Source organism: Phocoena phocoena, chromosome 1 (genome assembly GCF_963924675.1).
Source record: "Phocoena phocoena chromosome 1, mPhoPho1.1, whole genome shotgun sequence".
Taxonomy (NCBI): Eukaryota; Metazoa; Chordata; class Mammalia; order Artiodactyla; family Phocoenidae; genus Phocoena; species Phocoena phocoena.
The window spans coordinates 91,099,385-91,123,037 of record NC_089219.1 but is presented as its reverse complement, the minus strand read 5'-3'; the positions used below and the strand labels follow the sequence as shown (position 1 = coordinate 91,123,037).

The 23,653-nt window shown below is 33.0% G+C and overlaps 1 protein-coding gene across 3 annotated transcripts in view; it reads left to right on the top strand.

Annotated features, from left to right (window-relative positions):
* Window positions 1-23,653, top strand: part of COL11A1 (collagen type XI alpha 1 chain) — a 197,819-nt gene that overhangs the window by 96,864 nt on the left and 77,302 nt on the right. For all 3 annotated transcript variants that reach the window (XM_065881030.1, XM_065881043.1, XM_065881037.1), the window contains 12 exons: window positions 1,134-1,187; window positions 2,279-2,323; window positions 4,435-4,488; window positions 4,569-4,613; window positions 8,618-8,671; window positions 10,274-10,381; window positions 13,331-13,384; window positions 18,628-18,681; window positions 18,815-18,859; window positions 18,993-19,046; window positions 19,162-19,206; window positions 20,718-20,771. In XM_065881030.1, coding sequence (XP_065737102.1) covers window positions 1,134-1,187; window positions 2,279-2,323; window positions 4,435-4,488; window positions 4,569-4,613; window positions 8,618-8,671; window positions 10,274-10,381; window positions 13,331-13,384; window positions 18,628-18,681; window positions 18,815-18,859; window positions 18,993-19,046; window positions 19,162-19,206; window positions 20,718-20,771 — 666 coding nt within the window. The remainder of the gene's footprint in view (window positions 1-1,133; window positions 1,188-2,278; window positions 2,324-4,434; window positions 4,489-4,568; window positions 4,614-8,617; window positions 8,672-10,273; window positions 10,382-13,330; window positions 13,385-18,627; window positions 18,682-18,814; window positions 18,860-18,992; window positions 19,047-19,161; window positions 19,207-20,717; window positions 20,772-23,653) is intronic.

Here is a 23,653-nt window from a genome sequence, read left to right as displayed (position 1 = left end):
ACTGCCATTAAAAAAAAACAGGTTTTATAACAATTGTTTCATAATGTTAGATTACTTAACTGTATATGACTTTGCAGAGTGGTGAAGGGAATTGAATCTTTTAAATCCTGTAAATGAGATGCAATTAAATTCAGTTATAAAGTCCAGATTGTTCAATTTAAAGGTTACCTTTATTTTTGTGTGTTGTTCCATAGTGATTTAAGTGAGACTTTCTTGTTAAGTGATTTAAGTGAGGCTTTCTAGTTAAATTCTGTACTATTCATGTATATGAATACAATGCTTTTTCTAAATACTTTCTAAGAATGGAAAAATCCTCCTACATCCAGCATCTAGGATTGCTGATATATCCTTGCCCTTTTAATTGTTTCTAAATTCTGGCTAATGACTTGACCAGTAAACAATAATGGCTTAGGCTCTGAAGACTTGATAAAATTAATTATTCTAAGCAGAAAGCCAATTTTTCTCCCAATGAAGGGTCTACTTCTTGTAATAGTCATTCTTAGCATGTTCCAACCTTACCAATGATCAAATTAAATGAGAATTGAAATCCCCTGTGATTAAACACAGATTAATCTGTTGAATAAATAGTTACTGAAGTACAGTTGATTTACAATGTTGTATTAATTTCTACTGTACAGCAAAGTGATTTAGTTCATTCTTTTTCATATTCTTTTCCATTATGGTTTATCACAAGGTATTGAATATAGTTCCCTGTGAATTGGCACTTATTAACATCATTGATGGAAATAGCCAATATTTGCTTTTTCAATGATATAAATCAATGTGTATTGATTGTATATTGACCTATATTGTTTTCCTTTTTATTCTATAAGTTCCAGTTTATTGTGGTATGTGAAAACTAACTTGTTAATTTAAAAAGACACATTTAGGACTATTAAGCAGTATGAAAACTAGCATGTCTCTGACAGATGTTAAATTTGGTTTTCATCTATCTTTATATACCATTTCTTCTACATAATATGTTAAAAAGTATTCAGATGTTTGTTGCTTATAGATGAAAGCCAGTGACTCAAGTTAAGAATTTTATTGGCTGCATATCACTATGCACAAAGTCAGACTTTTCATTATTTTCAATTTTTAAATGAAAATATTATTTTTCTCTATTTGATTAGGGACCACAAGGAAAACCAGGGCTTGGAGGACTCCCTGGTGCTGATGGGCCTCCTGTAAGTAATAGTTACCTGGTCATTAAAATTTCTATATGTTATTTGCAAAAATAGATTTTACATGTGCTTTAGAAGTGATTGTAAGAATTCAGTAATAAAAGCAGTAGAGCCAATAATTAAACATTGATCTCTCTAAAATGCTATTTCATCATGCCACTTCCATATTGCAAACTCTTTAAGGAGCCCCCAGTGGGCTTTGGACCACCCTAGGCCAGAATCTCATATTTTCCTACCACTCACTTTTCTCTTAGCATGCTTTACATTTTCTATTGCTATACCTTTTGTTATGTCCTTTTCTTTTCATAGAAAACACTTTTCCATTCTCTCTTCCTTTTCAAAGAACATGTTTCTTGAGAGTCCAGGTGAAATTCCTCACATTTTGTAAGTTTCCTCAGACATCTTACATGAAAATTCCTCTGCCTTCAGGGATTTCCTACTTTTCTAGAAATATAGCAGTGTTTATTATATCTTATCACATAGTAATAAATTATGTAATCTCCACAATTGTTATTTTTTTCTCTTCAAACTATTTACTCAGAGCTAGGGTACAAAAATTTTCATTCTGCAACTAGTTGTTTTCATTGAGTATAGTTGTTGTGGAGCTGTATGTTTTTATACAAAATTTAGTGACTCTCGATAACTTGATTACAAACACCATTAGTGTTTATGATGTTGCTATATTTTAAAATATATATCCACATATTTTAGTTGCTTTTTAAAGATGTGTGTATGATTATTTGATCAATATGCAAAATAGAAGTTAGATTGAAACACCTTTATGTAAGACTCTAAATGAGACTGGGGTTGAATTGTTGATGAATAATATGTGTTATGTGCTTTTCCCAAGCTCTCGCTCAAGTATATTATGTGGTTGATGAAACTTATACCCATGCAATATAAACTTACTATGTTTCTTTCCAAATGCCACAGTTTCCAGTGTTATTTAAAGCCATATACACTGATGCAAAATGTGCAATATATTTTGAAACATAAAGAGCAAAACCTCAACAGATGAGAAAAAGGGAACAATTTCATAATATAAATTACCATTAATATTGCATCTCACCAGTCTATATTTTTGATAAATGTAGGGTCATCCTGGAAAAGAAGGCCAGTCTGGAGAAAAGGGTTCTCTGGTATGTTACAAAGTATCCATTTAAATATTGTCACCTTATCCTCTAGAGAAAATGCCTTACTTTGATCATTTCTACAATATATATATATGTGTGTGTGTATATATATATATATATATATATATATATATATATATATATATATATACATCATATTCTTCGATGATCATTTAGGGATATGAATATTGGAAACTAATTGCCAGAAAATAGTTATTCTCTACCTGTAATATGTCTTTACTTTCAAAAGAATTTTTGCTAGCATTTAGATATAAATCATGTTTCTATAATTGCTTTTTATTTAGGGTATAAAAAAGATGTGTCTTAGATAACTTTTAATTTTGCATTGGCAATTTGATCAATTAGACTAGCATTCTCTGTTTTTTTAAAAATATTCTCATGATAAGAAATAAATCCACATTCTGCCTATGTAATATATGTGGAATAAATGACCATAAGTAATAATAATGAAATTGGACAAGAACTACTGAATATCATTAAAGTGTTTATGTCACTTGAATTTTATCTATACTTATTACTTTCTGATAACCTTTACATAAGAGGAGACTAAATTGTAAGAGCAACGATTATCAAAATATCTAAATAAAATATCAAAATAAAAGCTTTCAATGTTAATACTATTTTGGATTACAGTAGCAGGGTAAGATCATTTTTATTTAGAGTAGCTAATTTTGGATTCTTATTAAAATAGTCAACATTACTGTTGTATAATATATACTATTGTATATTATACATTATTTCCTTTAGGTAGACTAGTGAAATGAAGCCAGCCATGGAAAATATATAATTTTGATCATATTCTTGATGATGTGAATGCAATAAAATTTTTTAACATCCTTTATTGGAGTATAATTGCTTTACAATGGTGTGTTAGTTTCTGCTGTATAACAAAGTGAATCAGTTATACATATACATACATATATCCCCATATCTCTTCCCTCTTGCTTCTCCCTCCTTCCCAACCTCCCTATCCCAGTCTTCTAGGTGGTCACAAAGCACCGAGCTGATCTCCCTGTGCTATGCGGCTGCTTCCCACTAGCTATCTATTTTACATTTGGTAGTGTATATATGTCCATGCCACTCTCTCACTTTGTCCCAGCTTACCCTTCCCCCTCCCCATGTCCTCAAGTCCATTCTCTACATCTGCATCTTTATTCCTGTCCTACCCCTAGGTTCTTCAGAACCTTTTTTTTTTTTAGATTCCATATATATGTGTTAGCATATGGTATTTATTTTTCTCTTTCTGACTTACTTCACTCTGTATGACAGACTCTAGGTCCATCCACCGCACTACAAATAACTCAATTTCTTTTCTTTTTATGGCTGAGTAATATTCCATTGTATATATGTGCCACATCTTCTTTATCCATTCATCTATCTATGGACACTTAGGTTGCTTCCATGTCCTGGCTATTGTAAATAGTGCTGCAATGAACATTGTGGTGCATGACTCTTTTTGAATTATGGTTTTCTCAGGGTATATGCCCAGTAGTGGGATTGCTGGGTCATATGGTAGTTCTATTTTTAGTTTTTTAAGGAACCTCCATACTGTTCTCCATAGTGGCTGTATCAATTTACATTCCCACCAACAGTGCAAGAGGGTTCCCTTTTCTCCACACCCTCTCCAGCACTTATTGTTTGTAGATTTTTTTATGATAGCCATTCTGACTGGTGTGAGGTGATACCTCATTGTAGTTTTGATTTGGAATGTAATAAATTTAATGCTAGTTTTTGGTTAGAAATTATTTATCCTTTTGGCTAGTCTATAATTGTTTATTGTAGACATTGAAAACATCAGATTTTTTCAGGCTTAGAAAAGCAGTTATTAATTATATAATTACTTATATTATTTCACATATTCATAATATTTACCTTACTTTTTGCATGAATAGATAAGTTTGGAGTAGGTAAGGCTCATCACATGATTTGTTCATGATATCTGACTTTAGACACAAATGATAAAGTACCAAAGAAATCTTCACCAGAAGTAGAAAAATACCATGTTCTTATAGATTATTTGGTAAAATTATAGTATGTTGTGAGTGAGGGGCACTTTCAGTGCATTATGTATTTAAATTGCAATGGGTCTTTTTCAGGGTCCTCCTGGTCCACAGGGTCCCATTGGCTACCCTGGTCCCCGAGGAGTAAAGGTAAATATTATTTTTTCCTACATTATTTAATTTCAATGTAAAATATTATAGTTATTTAATCCTTCTAATTTATTCCATAGGGAGCAGATGGTGTCAGAGGTCTCAAGGGCTCTAAAGGTGAAAAGGTAAAACATTATTTATTTAGGTGATTTTAATTGCTATATACCTATTGTATAAAAAATTTAAGTTTATTGAACAGATATTCCATTTCTCAAATATATTGAGTGATTACTTATGTACCAAACAATGCAAGTCTAATTTTGTATATCCTGGAAATTTTAGAAGTCTTATATCCTCAGGTGACGACTACATTATTTTAAAAAAAAAAAAAAAAAAGCTATGTCATAAACAGAATCAATCCTGCATCTCTTTTTTTCTTACATGTGTTTAACTTTTCTAAATTATAAGGTTGGCCTTATGATTGGTTTGTTATGCTTGGATTGGATCCAGTTATATGTATAACAGAGGAATGTTTATTCCATTTTTTTCTCTACTAAAATCCCCAAATTTTATAAATTGAAATGAAGTGCAAAATATGAAAGTTAGAAGTAACATGAATCAACTGGGGGAACAGGAAGACTTCATATGTGATACTGCATGCACAACAAAAGCTTTAATACGAAGGAAATTAAGATTAAAGCCAAGTAAAGGTGGCTGAAAGAATGTACATTCTTTTAAAGAGTGCTTATAGTTTAATTTGATGAAGAAAACAAAATTGAGATTTTTTTCATGTAAATGTTTAACATTAAATGTAGAGCTCCCAAATCCTTCGATGATTGTGTTGAAATGGAATAACATTACTCAGAATCACTATTGCATTAATTCTTACTATATTTCATTTTATAAAACAAAGTTAAGTATAAAATGTTGGTAGATTTGGTGAGAAATATATGCAATACACATTTTGATTTCAAGGATAACTGTTTATTCCCACAGTCATAATATTATCAAAAACACCTTGAATAGATTTGATATCAGTAAGGAATAGATAACAAGAAGGGATGGACTTATTATATACATTATATTTTATTTTTCTGAAAAGAATAAATAGGTTACATACTGAGGCACTGTCAAAGTATGCAACTATATTGACAATTCTACTGTGTGAAAAAATGTCATGCATTTTAAATTAACTCAGCTACTTTGATTTGAATCCCAATTCACCTTGGTCATCACAGATGAACTTCAGGGTATAGTGTCTTACTGAGCTAGCACAGTGGTAGTTTGGACAGTGTTGAACTTGTAATTACTTGCAAGTTGCCTATGCAAAAAAATATATTGTCTCAGTTTGGAATTTGGAATCTCAATTTTTATTGGTAATACATTTAAATATCAATTCAAATTGTTTCTCTGGAATTAGTGCCCATGAAGGATTTTTAGGGAGGGCAGTGTTTAAAGGAAAGGCATTTAATTGGGGTGGGAAAGTTGCGAACTTTTTGGAAAGGGGGGTAGTAGCAAATGACAAAGGAAAATAAAATTATAGATGATGAGATATATGAGGAAAAACCTACTCAGGAAAAAATAAATATATATTGCTTATATGTAGGAAAACAATTTGAGATTATTGGTTATTTTGTTTTTCTGAGTATATATTATAATTGACCATTTATCTCATAAGAGATGAAGAAGGAAGTTGAAGTTATTTTCTTTTATGAATAACAATATTAATTAATTAACCAAAGGTGAAATACCAAGTTAGTACCCTAACTAGAATAAAATTCTCCATTGTTTAGACTCAGATTTGTTCCTTAGAATTTAAGCAACATAATCCAGTTAACCAAGTGGCACAGGTGAATTCCTTTTTTACATGTTTTCTAAAAATCTGTCTACTTTTAAAAAATGTTAATTCAGACTTGATAATTTAAGGACTGGAAATCTTAGTAGCTTGAAAGTGTTATTTGTTTAAAAAATGTCACTTATTGTAAGGATATTCTTAATAACTTGAGTCATCTAATTTATTTTTAAATTGCAAATGTATTGAAAACAAAGTTTTGACAGAAATATCATCTAGTCCACTATATGCTCTCTTAAAAAACAAATCTCTCCTGGACAAAATATCCTAAAAACTGTTACTGATTTTAGACATAAAGGGCAGTATTTTTTTAAACTAAACTTGGCAACTGTGTAATTACCTTTCTCTCTAGGGAGCAAGTATTGAAGACACCAGTCAATAGGAAGTTAAGTGGTCATTTTCAGCTTTTAAGCCTCTGCTATTGTACAATTGCATTAGGTGCAGAGAGAATCCTAATTCCACAAGGCTACTTTGTGGCCAGAAAGCTGAAAACATTATGCTTGTGTCAAAACTTTTAGACCTGTCAGAATTCTTATGTTTAGATAGGATATCAGATTGGATTCCTTTTCCAAGTCTAAGTTTCATATATCCATCATAACCTGATATTTTCTGGATCTTAGCATACCTTACCAAACTAGCACTGAGGCAAGGATGATTCCAAATATACATTCAATAAATGTTTATTAAATATCATGATTTTTAAGGGTCAAAATGTACTAGGCACTGGAGATTCAGAGGTTAATTAAGCATGATTCTTGGTTTTCACCATTTAATAGAAAGAAAGAGACCTATGATCTATTAAGTGCAGGATGTTATCTTATAATGCTAAATGTTCAGTTGGGCACACAGAACAAAGAGGTTAATTTTAAGGGGGAAATATTGAGGTCATGGAAAACTTCATAGCAGAATCATGAACTAAATCCTAAAAGAAGAGGAAAGTATCACCAGGTAGACAGAGAAGGTAAAGGATTTGCAGATGTGTGTGTATGTGTAAGTAGTTAACCAATGCAAGAATTACAAATGGAAATACAGGTAATTCAGTTTTTCTAAAATCAGTGTGTTGGATGGAAGTAGAGAGGAGATTTAAGACCAAAGATAAGACTATAGAGGTGAACAAAGCCTATATCATGGTAGGAAGGAGAGGGGGGATGGCAGCTTATATTCATCATTAGCACTTTGGAACCATTGAAGTATTTTAAAGCAAAACTGACGTGATCAGTTTAATGTTTTGTAGAGCTCATTTGGTAGCAGGATGTGGAAGTGTAGGAACTAATCTTCTCAGCTCTGTTCTCAGACTTGGCCTGACATGCCTTTTTCTCAAACTCTGCAAGTCAATTAGTGCTATTGAATACATGAATGCTTATTCTCCAACTACTAATTAAGGTACCAACTGCCCCCTCAAATCTCCAGATTCACTTTTTGCCTCACCAGAACCAGCACCAGCACAGCACATCATCATCATCATCCTCATGTCTTTCTTTTCTAAACACCCATTCTATTCCACCTGTACCAAAATTAATACAAATTATTGGTAAAACAAAAACTTCAAACTACTCCACAATACTCTGAACAGAGTTATTGCTCAATTAATGCTATTGAATACATGAATGATTATTCCTTAGGAATTAAATTTTTTTTCTTGAAATTAAGAGACAGGAAGGTTATTGATGAAGCTTATTTCTTAAAAGTCTGCATATAGTAAAAATGACAGTAAATATTTTCATAGTCAAAATTTCTCCTCTCTTTGCTAAAGGATGCCCAGTTTTCAGCATCATTTGTTTGTGCATATGATGTGATGATAAGCAATCTCTATTTACACGTTAAGGATAATATTAATTTGCTTATTCTTTACCTGAAGAGAGATTGTAATTAGAGAACAAGTTGAGTCAGAAGACATTTATCTAAAGCATAGGAGACAAAATGAATGATATAAAATTCTTAGTTATATATCAGTAAATTAAAGACATTTTATTTGGTTGTCCAGAGTTATTGTAATCCAAAGTTAATATAATTAATTAAATTTTTACTTTTTCTTTGTTCAAATAACATAGGATACATTTTGTTATAAGAAAATGGTTATTCCCCCCTATAAGATAGAGAAGATTCAATGGACACATTTGTGAAAACTTTTCTGTTAACTTAGAGGCATTAATTATGGGAAAATGGGAGGATACTGGGGATAAAGGGTTAAAATAGGGAAGAGGAGGTTTCACAACTAAGGTACTTATTTCTCAGAACAATTTTTCCTAATTACCAGTACTCATAATTTGCATAGCCATATTTTAGATTCATAGAAACAATTGATTAAACACTTGTTTTATTACTTATACATTTTAGGGTGAAGATGGTTTTCCAGGATTCAAAGGGGACATGGGTCTTAAAGGTGACAGAGTAAGTAGAAAGAAATTTGCACTAATACATACATTTGTGTGTTTCTTCTTATAATTAAATATTGCAAACACAGGATAAATAAAAATGTACTACCCGTGATATTTTTCACTTCCATTTTTATATGAAGATTAGGTGTTTAATTTTTGTAGAGATAATATAGTATCAGTTGTTTTTTAGATGTTATGTTAAATCTCTATATGTCCCAGAACATCCATAGTTTTATATATATATATACATAATATATAGTATATTATATATATGGTATTATTGTTTACAGATATTTTCTAAAATGATGATCAAATTGTTTTATATAATTAATTCAATAGATTTGTTTTAAATTTTGTTCACACATAGTGAGCTATGCTGCCTGGAAACTGTATCTGCAACTTTTATGAATGTTCACTATATAGTTGTCTTGAATTTTTGAATGTAGAAATAGTACACTGTTTTTCTGTTAATGAGTACCTTGAAAACAAAACTGTGTCACCTAAAGTAAATTAAATTTTATTGGGAAGATTTATTTTATAACTAGTATAATAGTATCTAATAAATTTAAGCAAAAAAGGATACTATAGAATATTGATTTTCCTAAAATGCACAGAAAGCCTGTGTCCGGGATAGGGGCAATAACTTACACATCCCAGTTCCTAATACCTTAAATGCGAAAGCCAAGTTTAAAACAGAGACATTTTTCTTGTGTTCCAAACGGTGATTTCTAAAGTCGCTATCATCTGGGAGGAGCAATTATTGTCCCTATTACCCTGATAGGTTCTCAGGCTGGTGCCCTGTAAAATTAGACTGACACAAGACAGATGAACAAGAGAAAAGTAAACAGAAGTTTGCTAGCATATGTATCATGATTATACATGGGAACACTCAGTGACGAGTAACTAAATAGAGTGGTTACAACTGGGGCTTGTATAGCATTTTAGCAAAGGAACAATAAATTTTGAACAGGAAAAGGACTTCGAGTTTCTAATACTGTAAATTGTGGGAAGGCAGATATATGGGAAACTAATGGTATATAAAGGCTAGTTGTAAAGTTTGTTGCATAGGTAGATTCCACTGGTACCTGCTTCTGACTCTGGACTGGTAAGTGTCTAGTTATCACTACTGATTAATTTTTGTCCTTTCTAGTAGAGAGGGGAGGAAAGACACCTTTGCAAATTTGTGCCTTGCTTTTAAGCAGGTATGGGGTGGGTAGAGAACTTTTTTTTGTATCTGCTTTTTTTCAATTGCCTTCAGTTCAAAATAATCCTTATGCCACAGTGGCATATTTTGGTGTAGCATATTCAGCCAACCTACGGTGTCTAATTTTGATTCTTATTTATTTTTTTCTCTCTCTCTTTCTGCAACACAATGTATTAAAATTAATTTAATGTAGGGCTTCTGTAGTTTTTCAACTTTCAGACAGCATTGAGTAGTTTATTAATTAATTGAAAGATTGATGAAATCAAATACTTTCAAGCCTCTTTGTCATATGTAATATGTGAGTAAACAAACCAAGAGTTGAAGAATATAAGTTTTTGATAGACTATAATTTCTGCCATTCAGTCTCCAAGATATTTTAAATTACAAGAATGTTGTTACTCTGTGTTTCAGGGGGAAGTTGGTCAAGTAGGTCCAAGAGGAGAAGATGGCCCTGAAGGCCCCAAAGGTCGAGCAGGTCCGACCGGAGACCCTGGTCCTGCTGGTCAAGCAGGAGAGAAGGTTAGGGAGCAACTTTAAATTCACAGGTCCTCTTGTAGATGATGCTTCACTGTGATTTTAGGGTGTTTTTAATCACCTGTGATGTAAATCTAGAGGGTTTTATTGAATTTCAATTTTTTGAATTTCAGTTTCATATCCATATTACTACTTAGAAGTATAATCATGAGACGGGCACATTTATCCTCTTTCACGCTTCCTTATTTTCTAGTCCCTTCTGCTTCCATTGGCCATGTAGAATCAACCACTCTTAATGCTGTTCTATATTAAAAATGCAGAATTTGAGCATGATTAATGAAGGCTGAAAGAACCAATCAAAGATGGTCTACTTATTATTTTTGAACAACTTGAATCATCTTTGGCCCTCAAACCAAAATGTCCTTTTTCCACTCTTTCCACATTAACATATATTTTTACAGGATAAATGTTTTAAAAACTACTGATGTTCAGGCCAAACTTGAAAAGGTTTTAATTTTAATCTGGGGTTAACTCAAGCATCACTATGTTTTAAAATATCCCCAGATAATATTAATATTAATTGCTTTAAGAGCCACTGGGCTATATGCATAATGTCAAAAAATATTTGCAATCATTATACTTACATTTAGATAGGATATTAGGCAACATTAAAATTATACCTTCGTAGAATATTTAGTGATATTGTAAACGTCTTATAATGAACCTGAAGTTAAATTAAGACAAAACTAGAAATATCTATGACAAATGCTTTCTGATTATATACACTGAAGGAAAATATAAATAATAATCTCTAGGTGATATAAATCAAATGATTTCCATTTTTTTTGTAAATATGACTATTCTCCAATTTTTATAGTGGGCATGCCATTATTCTATAAATATGGAAATTCCATGCTATGTAAGAAAATTGTCATCTCTGCCCCTTACCATCCTATCCCAGAAGGAAAATATATAAGGATTATATAAGAATTGTGACTAGACAAATAAAAAATCATTTCCTCATGTCATTATGAGTCATCTGATATAGTAGTTCTTCTACAGTTTCATACTCTCAGTTGTGGTTTGTAAACTGATTAATAATGTCATTGTGTTTAGGCAACGGAGGGAAAAGATAGGATTGGGGAAATAAGGGCTTATAAGGCCTACGACCCTTCTACTTAAAGTGCTCACTTGCCAATAGTTAACGATACTCTAGGACCTTCCTCTTTTCTCAACCCCACTATATTCTGTGTAAACGGTCCCACAAACTATTCTGAGGCATCAGGACTTTACCCCGCAGTGCTTCATCTTTCACCTTTCATTAGAATTTTCCCTTTTATTGAAGTTGCTTATCACCACACTGAAAATACAAAGAAATTTTCTGTCTGGATTTATTTTTAAATGACTCTAAAATGAATGAATTTACATTCTAATGTAGTATTAGCATAGACTACAAAAGTTTTCTGATAATAATTAGAGAATTTCATTAACCTTGAAATCAGTAGCATAAAACAAGCTGTGATAACTTACTCTGTCCAAGGGGACATCATTATACGTATGCTTCTTAAGGCTTGTTTGAATGTTTTCCATCTGAAGACTGCTTACCTATGCAGTGTTGATCATGAATCAGACAACTGTTTAGTTCAACCTATAATAACAAGGTCATAAACTATATTCCTAATTTCTTGCCTTGCTTCATCCAGTAAAATATTTATTTTTTCATAAAATCCTACTCTTCTATTAATGTTATATATATAGTAATTTGAACTTGTTTGTTTTTATTCTTATTTCATTTAAATGCACATGGGAAATAATGATACTGTGTGTCTGTTAATGTTTAAGACTTTGATAAATAATATTTTATATATGAAATGTGCTTTCATAAGATCTTAAGGAAAATGTCACAGTAAAATTCCACAAACATTTTATTCATTTATTTTAATTTTATTTTCTCTCTACTCATGTTTTTAATTTAATGCTTTGCTCAAGGGGCCAATTTTGTTAGTTTAGCATTTTAAACCTCTTAGGATTTGTTATACATCTTTGGGCTTCACTGTAATTTATCATGTTTCAGCACTATCAGATTGAGAGGTAATCTCATTGCACTGGAAGAAAATAGCTACATATTCAAGTTCCCATCTGTAGGAATTAACACTCCACAAAAATCATTATTTAGCTATATCTCTCACCATTTGGTATTTATTAACCCAATTTATTCAGACATTTGAATAAAAGAAGAAACTTTGCTCGAAAATCAGGTTCAGGGCTTCCCTGGTGGCGCAGTGGTTGAGAGTCCACCTGCCGATGCAGGGGACACGGGTTCGTGCCCCGGTCCGGGAAGATCCCACATGCCGTGGAGCGGCTGTGCCCGTGAGCCATGGCCACTGAGCCTGCGTGTCCGGAGCCTGTGCTCTACAACGGGAGAGGCCACAACAGTGAGAGGCCCGCGTACCACAAAAAAAAAAAAAAAAAAATCAGGTTCAAATTTCTTAGTATAGTTATTTAAACTTTCCTTACTTAGCAAAAAAAAATGTTAACTTATGATTGCTTGCTTTATATTTACAGTGAGAAATGAAATAATTTTATCAAATAGATTACCTTTAGTTGGAATGGTAAGATCTACTTGCAGTTCTAACTACATCCATTAATTTTAAATAGTATTTAATGTTCATAAATCTTAGGTGATTTCTTAGCATATTCTTTAGCTCACAAACAGTCCTAGAATTCTTTTTACTCAGTGTTCTATGTCACTAAAGAAGGCACTGTCACTTAGACAACAGAGATTAAGTTAGTGAACATTATAGCATTAGCAACATTTTTTTCCCTATTCAAATTAAGAAATATAATGAAAGTAAAGAATGGCAAAAACTTGCAAATCTTGCTTTCAAATGTGCAAATATGTGGTTCTAACTTCTAGAAAAATGACTAAAAGCATCATTTAAACTTAATTCATCTTAGAATTGATTATTATTATTATTATTATTTTAACTTTAGGGGAAACTTGGTGTTCCAGGATTACCGGGATATCCAGGAAGACAAGGTCCAAAGGTAAAATAATTAGCTTGATTTTTACAGTTTATCAGCCTTTTGTAGATACACTTAAAATTAATCATCTATGGTTACCTTTCAGTTTGTAATATAGAGATGATGAATCCTTAAAATATAATCTTATAAGGGAAAGTCAGAGGCAGTGTGGGCACCTGGAGTGCAGAGAGTTCAGAGATCTTAGGTGATTTTGGATTGGAGTATTTTAGAGACAGACTCATGAAAGGAAGGCACAGTCAGCCACTTCCTTGTAAGTGGAATAAGGACTATTCCAGGACAGTATATTAATATATATAGAAGCTTTAAGTAGATGACAGGTGATGGATAATAACTTTTGATTTCCTTTCTGGTACCCTGAAGGTTTGAATGACCACTTATATTTTTTTTAAAGGAAGAATGACTCTTCTTTCACCCTCTTTATTTTCCCTCATTTCCACAGAACTTGTTTCCTAGGGCTACTGTAACAAATCACCACAAACTTGGTGACTTAAAACAATGGAAATTGACTTTGTTACAGTTCTAGAGGCCAGAAGTCTAAAATCGAGGTGTCAGCAGGCCCATGCTCCCTCCAAAAGCCCTGTGGGAGAATCTGTCCTTGCCCCTTCCATCTTCTGGTGGCCCCAGGCACTTTTTGGCTTGTGTGCAATCTCCGACCCCTTCTCCACACGGATTTTTTTCTGTGTCTGTATCTTCTCTTCTTATAAAGACACTTGTCATTGGATTTAAAGACCACTTGGATAATTCAGGATATTCTCATTTCAAGATCCTTAACTTAATCACATCTACAAAGACCCCTTTTTCCAAATAAAGTAATATTTGCAGATTCTAGAACACTTGGATATTAGATATATCTTTTGCAGGGGCACCATTCAACCCATGCACTCAATGCACTCAAATTCTACTTTTGACTATTTGAAATATACATATTTTAAGCAAAAAGAAGTTTTAAAAATACATGTTTACTTTGGTGTACTAATTTTCCTCGAGCTAATTATAAAACTTTGCTAAGGGTGCATTTGATGTATTGACTAGTTACATTAAACGGTTAAATGATTTAATATGTAAATTTTGGTTCTTAATATTAAGGTAATTATATGCACACGAGATTATCTATCTATTTATCTATTATTTATCTACCTATATCTTTGTCATCTATCTATCCCTGTTTGATCCATTCAGGCTAGACAGGTTTAGTATATAAGAATACATCCTGGGGGGTTTCCCTGGTGGCACAGTGGTTGGGACTCTGCCTGCTGATGCAGGGGACACGGGCTCGTGCCCCGGTCTGGGAGGATCCCAAGTGCCGCGGAGCGGCTGGGCCCGTGAGCCATGGCCGCTGGGCCTGCGCATCCGGAGCCTGTGCTCGACAACGGGAGAGGCCGCGGCAGTGAGGGGCCCATGTGCCGCAAAAAAAATAAGTAAAAAGGATACATCCTGGGCTTCCCTGGTTGCGCAGTGGTTGAGAGCCCTCCTGGTGATTCAGGGGACACGGGTTCGTTCCCCGGTCCGGAAAGATCCCACATGCCGCGGAGCGGCTAGGCCCGTGAGCCATGGCCGCTGGGCCTGCGCATCCAGAGCCTGTGCTCCTCAAGGGGAGAGGCCACAACAGTGAGAGGCCTGCGTACTGCGCAAAAAACAAAAACAAACAAAAAAAAAAGAATACATCCTGGTTGGGGATAATAATCCCCAAATATATATTTATTAATAAGTTTCACAGATAAACAATGAGAGACAAAAATATCCTCCCTCCTGACTAATGTGAACTGCATGAACTTGTGACATCATCATGTGGCAACGGTATTTTAGGCTTGCTATGTGGTTTTGTCCTATAATATTTCACTGAATTTCTAGAATATATTTCCTTATATGCTAGGAGGTAATTGAGCCTTTCTAAAATAAGATTCATTTAATCTATGATTTTAAAATAATGCAAGCATCATTTATATGTTTCTGCCTACATTTAGAACACTGATTAATAATTTTTACCTTTTAAATACTGTCTCTAATACATTGCGCTGTCACCTAGTTACCTGCCTTTCAAATGTCAAGCATTTTAACAAGTGCTTTGAGTAAAAGAAGATATTTACTTCATAACCCACAACTTTAAACTATTCGTAGATTATTTGGTAAATTTTTTATCTAATTACTAAATTGAATTGCAATGTGGTAGTGTTTAGATTTAAAAGTGGAAAACTTTTTTTACACGTTACATGAATGAGTACAATTTTCTATTAAGTGTTTATTTGACATTTTTATCTTTTTCTGTTTTTCCTAAGTCAATCCTCTATTCAATATTCATTGACTTATTTTTATTTACAAGATGAGCCAGAATGACTAGAGAGAAATATTTCTTCCTAGAGGAATCAAACATTTTATTTTTACCCTTTAACCTAAATGTCTGAAATTTTGGTCTTTATTTTTTTTTATTACTTTTTTTCATAACTTTTTTCTATGGTCAAAAACATTTATGTTTCTCAGTTCTAAAACAAAAAAATGATGGATGCATCAAAGATCAAAGATAGTTTCATATTTTTTCCTATGTGGAAGCCAATGAATTTTGAATAGATTTAAGTCATTTTGTACTAAAAATGAAATTCGGCTGCTAATCCCTTTCAAGCAATTTAAGGACTATAATTAGGCAATATAATTTATCCAATATCTTACTAGTAATATAAACCATACTGAGTATTTAAAAGATGCACTGCCATATGCACTATAAAATGATAGCTATTTCAAAAAGTAAAATCTATTTTAAGGTAGGACTCATTTATATTTAAAACAATTTAAAATAATTTTGAAATTTTCAATTCACTGAAAGAGCCAATTTCACTATTAACCTTTTACTTTTTGGCCTTTTGTTGGCTGTTTATTTTTTCCATTTAAAAGCAGATAACATCTTTTCATGGAAACTGTATATTTTGGTGATAATTTTTATGTGAGAAAAGAAGAAGAATATGCCCATATATTACAAACTGTTTAGTTGGTGGATTGGACATTTTTGTCTATTTCCCATAAATTTCTAAGAGCAGAAACCATGTAAGAAAATAAATTTATTAAACATGAAATTGATGCATAAGAGCAATTTATTTGAATGGAGTCTCTATAAATATGTTTGTGTTCTACTCAGGACAGATGAATATTTGTCCTCAAATTGAATTTGATAGAAGTGAATTACTTTCATATTGGATTATAGTCACTTGTCAAATTCCTAGAGTAGTCACATAGTAATATTCTACCAGGTATAACTATCTGATTCTCTCTCGAGAAAGAGAAAAGGCTTTGAAAGCCCTTCAAAAAATGTCATTTGCAGACATTTTCCCCCATTGTGTGAGTATTACATGTCCTAAAAATTGTTCTCAGGTTGATCACATAGTGGTCTCTATAAGCATGAATTAGAATATATTGCTAAACAGGTCCTAAAATGAAGTTTAGCAGCTCATACTAAGTTTTGTCCATCAAATCCCATAAGGCTTCGTATAAAATTTTCCTGACTTGTGGAGGAAATATAAATTATGACATCCATTCTGTATGTATCACCTGGGGAAATTGCAGGGTCCAGGAATGCAATGCCAGAGAGTCTGTCTCAGTATGTCTGCAGTGGGATTTGACAGTCCACACTTTTAGCAGTCACTCCAGATTATTCTGATACAGAGGAAGCATTTATCACTTGGAGAAAGATTACTTTAAGTTAGTTCAATCCAAGTGAGTGTAAACTGAAATAGACTCACAGGCATAGAAAATAAACTTATGGTTACCAAAGGTGAAACGGAGAGGGAGGGATAAATCAGGAGTTTGGGATTAAGAGATACACACTACTACATGTAAAATAGATAAACAACAAGGACCTACTGTATAGCACAGGGAACTATGTTCAATATCGTGTAAAAACCTGTAATGAAAAGAATCTGAATAAAGAATACAGATATACATATGTGTAACTGATTCACTTTATACCTGAAACTAATACAACATTGTAAATCAAAAGCAAACAAACAAACAAAACAAAACGCAAAGATGTATTCAAGTCAAAGAAGGCTTTGTTACATCTTCCTCAATGCATGGGGAAGTGTGTAAAATCTGCATGTCTACTACTCTTTGCTAGACATTTTACACATTATTGCATTTAATCCATGCACTGGTTGGAATAGGAAAATAGTGAGTGTTTGGAAGCCCCCCCAGCCCACCCCTCCCAGGGTCTCATAGTTATTGGTATGTTGAGGAGCAAGGATTGAACCCTAATCTGCTCTATTTCATGATACAATGACAAGGCAAACCAATCAGTCATGTTCAAAGAGATCTCTCAGCAGATGAAAATCTGGACATAGGTACATAGGTACAAGGTTACGTATTCCATTTGTAAAATGTAGCTGCTTGTGGATTAAATTACATAATGCTTTTACAGTGCTTATTACATCTTTAAATAATCATTACTTATTGTTAGCTATCGTTATCATTTTTATACCTTGCTTTCCTTTATTCCAATTTCCTATAAATTTCAAAGTACCTGTAAGATGCAGATGATTGCTCTCATTTTGTAGAAGAAAAAACTGTACTCATTATTATACTATAGTAATGTATCCAATTACTTAAGTGAATGCATGACAAACATAAGTCTTGAATTTATGTCTTCAGAATCCCACAAACAGATTCTAATGCTGAACTGTCTGACTTAGAGTCTCAGTTAGATCTAACCACATTCAAACATCAAACAGAAAAGATGGAAGAAGATTTTTAGTCTTTATGGTTTGACCCAGTTCTAAAGGTGTAACATACTCAACTAAAAAGTGATAAGTATAAGAATACAATAATGTTAATTCAGGAAAAATACTTTATAAAATTCCTATTTTAATATTTGATTATTCATGCTTGTGAAAAATAAATTTTTTTTCAGAGTTGAAGCAAGTATGTAGAATTATAAGTCAAAAATTTATTTAAAAATTTATTTTATATGAAAGCCCTTGACTTGCTGTTTACTAATATGAGAAATGATATATTTGATTAATTAATTTCCTTAAAGTTAAAAACTAAAATGTTTTATCAATTCATGTTTTCAATGCTTCCAGGATTTCAGGTGTCACTGTAAGTTCATTTTTAAATACATAAATGGAGGTTGTATGGTATCTTAAATTATATTTTTGATTTGAATGCTACCAGCTTGTAAGAATCATTGTGTTCCAAAAGACTTTCAGCTTGTGGCTAAAAATGTTAGTTACTGTACTCATTGTTTATTATTTTTATTTTTGTAGGGTTCCACTGGATTTCCTGGGTTTCCAGGTGCCAATGGAGAGAAAGGTGCCCGGGTATGATATACAAGTATATTGTTCTGGACTATCTAATATAAATGTTCTTACATGAGTACCTATCTCTCAGCACCAGACTCACAATTTACTGTGATATACTGCGTATTGAAACTGTTTGAACTGTCTTTGGCAGGGTGTAGCTGGCAAACCAGGCCCTCGGGGTCAGCGTGGTCCAACGGTAAGTACCTTGATTTAAAATATGATTTTCATTTTTCATCTAACTCTCCTATTTTCTTCAAAAATAAAAACTGATCCCATGCCTTTAGATCTACTTGGAACTAGATCAATTTCATCTTTGCTCTTATGTGCAGGGTCCTCGAGGTTCAAGAGGTGCGAGAGGTCCCACTGGGAAACCTGGTCCAAAGGTATCATCAGCACTTGTTCCATTTGGGCTTTCCTGTAAGTTCCTCTTCTAGAGGATGGATGTTAACAGAAGGAATCTAAACTGATTTTTTCCGGTTTTTGTGTTGTTGTTGCCAGGGCACTTCAGGCGGTGATGGCCCTCCTGGCCCTCCTGGTGAAAGAGTAAGTATGATACAGTCATATCATATAAAGTAAATATTAGTATGCTGCAAATGTTTAAATTTCTGGGAAAAGTTACAGTTACATGTTTCTGCAAATACATGTACACAGTCATCCATAAAATCTAGTCAGAGTTTAAAAAATTCCTATTCTTTAATTTACTTTCCTACAAAAAGCTTAATCAGTTATGTGCTATTAATTTTGTTATAGAAATGAGAGAAATTATATGTCTAATTGGCCTATGATATCAACTTTTAAACAAAAATAATTTTTTTCTTTTAAATACACATGTAACACCTATGCCTTCTCCTCCACTCTTCTTGCTTTCCATACTGATACTCGCTTTGTTCCTGGAGCTGGCAGCAGCTTTATGCTGGTAAAATACAAGCTACCAGTAGCCATTAAGTCACAATCAATATACATTCAAATCAAGATAAAACATCTATTCCAGTAAATAGGAAATCTATTTAGTAATTTGATTTTCAATTGGTATAAAATAAAGCTAAATATACATAAGTAAGCATGCCCTTTATTTGTTTGGTTGGGTTTTTTTTTTTTGGCAAAATATAGCATTTTTTGTAGCCAGATTTTTTAAAAGCTATCCTCTTGATAGTAAATTTATTAACTTTATTTTTTATTTAAGTATAAATAAATCCTAACCTAATTGTATTACTTAAGAAATTTTATTTATACTATGTTCCATTTTATATATATTCCTTTTAGGAATATAATTATCATGTTCTGGTCATATAAAGGATTATCTTTCACCATCCTTTTGCTGCGACCAAGGTAGTCTTTGTAATAGGGTCTACTTTATGCCTTTTAAAGATATGTAAATCTAAGTGTTGAATAATATAGTTAATTAAGCATCAAGTCAAGAGCAATATTATAAATGTATATTTGGATTTAATGTTAATGAGAATAATTATATAATAATGTTCTTTTCAACTTATCTACAAAAGAAGTTTATACATGAGTAAAATGATAGTGACATCCTCAGAAATAAATACGTTTTAAATATAGAGATTAGCTAAAGGTATCCTCTATGGTCTTTTTGAGATAGTCACTTATTTTTTTTCTTTTAATTTTGTATGTCTGTAGAGTCAGAACATTTATAGAATCAATTTTAAAAATAATTTTTCTTTTTGGGGGCTGTGGACTTGAAATATCCTCCATTTATGGATGTTTGTACCCAGTGTTTAAAGTAGATTATCTACAGGGTTCCTGATACATCCATGTTCTATTCATTTTTAATATGAATTCTAAATATTTACAGTGTTCTTCAGCTAAGACCATTGATGTGATGTGCAGTTTTGAGTAGTGAATAGTGTGGAAGATCATCCATTTTGCTTTTAAATTACCATAGACTATCTTGTTGTAATGCAATAGTTCTCCCATTATGTTAAAGAAGCTGTATTTTATATTGTTCTTTATCTGTGGAAATAAACTGCAACGTATAAAGATGTGCCTTATAAGATATATTCTTAAATTTCCCCACTGCTTTTTCTCTTCAGGGTCCTCAAGGACCTCAAGGTCCAGTTGGATTCCCTGGACCAAAAGGCCCTCCTGTAAGTATCATGGTTTTTCTTTCTCTTTCTTCATTTGACAGTGTTTTCAAATTTTGAAAGTCATAGCTTTTATATTAAATAATATCTAGGTACAAATATAAGTAAAAATTCCTATAAAAACAAAATTGTGCTTAATAATGCCAGAGTATGTATTTTCAGCCTATGAAGTTTATCAAATGTTTCTGAATCTAATTTAAATATATCTTACTAAATATTCCTTCAAAGTATATCAAAACTAGAACAACATGAATATTATTCTCTCAACTACTCTTCTACTGCAATGGTTTTTTTTTTTTGGTTTTCTTTTGTTTTGTTTTTTTTGTTTATTTTGTGGTATGTGGGCCTCTCACTGTTGTGGCCTCTCCCGTTGCGGAGCACAGGCTCCGGACACGCAGGCTCAGCGGCCATGGCTCACAGGCCCAGCCGCTCCACGGCATGTGGGATCTTCCTGGACCAGACCATGAACCCATGACCCTGCACCGGCAGGCGTACCCTCAACCACTGCGCCACCAGGGAAGCCCTGCAATGAATATTATTGACAGCATTAAAAATCATTACTGAATCTTAAATATTTGGTATATCAATTTCTTTTTTAGCTTCCATTATCCGATGTATCCTTCTTCAAAATGTCACTTCCTAAACATCCTCCAACATTCTGACATTACTTATATCACATTAAGATCTGTTTATTTGTATTTACTATTTTTGCCTCTATAATGTATTTTTCTTAGAAAATGTAATGATAACCCTTCCTGAATCATTTCCTTTTTATAAAATTTGTTTAGAACCACAGTCTGTAGAATATCTTCATCAAATATTTTCACAAAGTTAATTGAAATCTTTTACTTTCACACAAATATTTGTGGGAATATAGGACATGCTCAGTGCTCAGCTGCTTTTTTCTCTCTCTCTCTTTTTTTTGGCAACCTATTCAGTTTATTTATGAGTTAGAATCAACTTACTGTCTTAGCCCATACCGGCTGCTATAACAAAAAAGCACAGATTGTGTAGTGTATAAACAGTAGAATCTATTTGTTAGAGTTCTGAAGGCTGGAAGTCCAAGATCCTCATCCCAGAATGGTGAGGTGAAGACCCTCTTTCAGGTAGCAGACTTTTCACTGTCTACTCTCTGGATCCTCTTTTATAAGCCACTAGTTCCATTCATTAAGGTTCCATGAAGGTGGCATAAGCACTGCCCAAAAGTCCCATCTACTAATAACATCACCTTCGAGGGTTAGGATTTCAACATCTGAATTTCAAGGAGACACAGACTTTCAAACCATAGCACCCACCTGTCTAAGGAAATTGTTCTCACAGTGTGGTCCCTGGACCAGAAGATCAGCAGTACTTGCAATTTGTTAGAAATGCAACCTCTTGTCTCCACCTCACTCACCTAATCAGAACTCTAGAAGGGGCCCAGTCTGTGTCTTAACGAACTCTCTAGATAGTTCTGATGCATGCTAATGTTTGTGAACCACTGTTCTAGCCCAGAGTAGACAATGCTATTCAAACTTTAATGTGCATGTAAATCATGCTGGTATTTTTTTAAAAATGTAGATTTTAATTCAGTAGGTCTGGGATGGGTCTTGAGACTTGACGTTACTGGCAAATGTCTAGACGATGCCAATGCCAGTGGTCAATGGACCGTACTTTGAATAGCAAAGTTCAAAAAAGTTTTGGCTGAGAATAAGACCGACATAGTTTGACTATTATCTATGCTGTAGGAAACTAAGTATAGTTAAAATTTGCAGTCAGTGATTTGAGAACCAAATGTTTTCTCAATGTAATAATACCAATAACTAACACCTAGTGGCAGTTTTACTCACATCCTGGTTATTTTCACTTAGTGGCACATTGATATAGATTTTTGGCTGAATATTTTAAACTGATTTTTGAACTGAATCTTTTTTTAAAACTTTTATTGGAGAATAGTTGATTTACAATGTTGTGTTAGTTTTAGGTGTACAGCAAAGTGAATCAGTTATACATATACATATATCCAATCTTTTTTAGATTCTTTTCCCATATAGACCATTACTGAGTATTGAGTAGAGTTCCCTGTGCTATATAGTAAGTACTCATTAGTTATTTATTTTATGTATAGTAGTGTGTATATGTCAATGCCACTCTTCCAGTTTAATCCTCCCTCCTCCTTCTCCCCTGGTAACCATAAGTTTGTTTTCTACATCTGTTGAACTGAATCTTTTTGGCAAAACCACAACAACATGCACCTTGTGAGAGGAAGTTACGTGAGGATTTTTATATATGCCAATATTTCAAAAATTGTACATCCCAGTGTTCTTATTTCTAATAATTATATATAATATAAATAATTATAGTTAGTCAAATATAGTCCAGTAACAATCTTGCATAAATAACGATTCAGAAAATTATAAATTAAGATGTTATAAATTTAAATAAATGTTACAAATGATTATATTTTTAAATATGTTGAAAATCATTTATAAGTAAATAAATATATTCTCCAATTTTTAAAAATTAATTAATTAATTAATTTTTTGCTGCATTTGGTCTTCATTGCTGCGTGCAGGCTTTCTCTAGTTGTGGCCAGCGAGGGCTACTTTTCATTGCGGTGCACGGGCTTCTCATTGCGTTGGCTTCTCTTGTTGCAGAGCATGGGCTCTAGGTGTGAGGGCTTCAGTAGTTGTGGCTCACGGGCACAAAGTGCAGGCTTGGTAGTTGTGGCACACGGGCTTAGTTGCTCCACGGCATGTGGGATCTTCCCGGACCAGGATGGAACCCGTGTCCTCTGCATTGGCAGGTGGATTCTTAACCACTGCGCCACCAGGGAACTCTTGTTTTCCAATATTTTTATATTGAGTTTGAATAACCCCCTCTTTCTCTGATTAGTTTCAAATGTG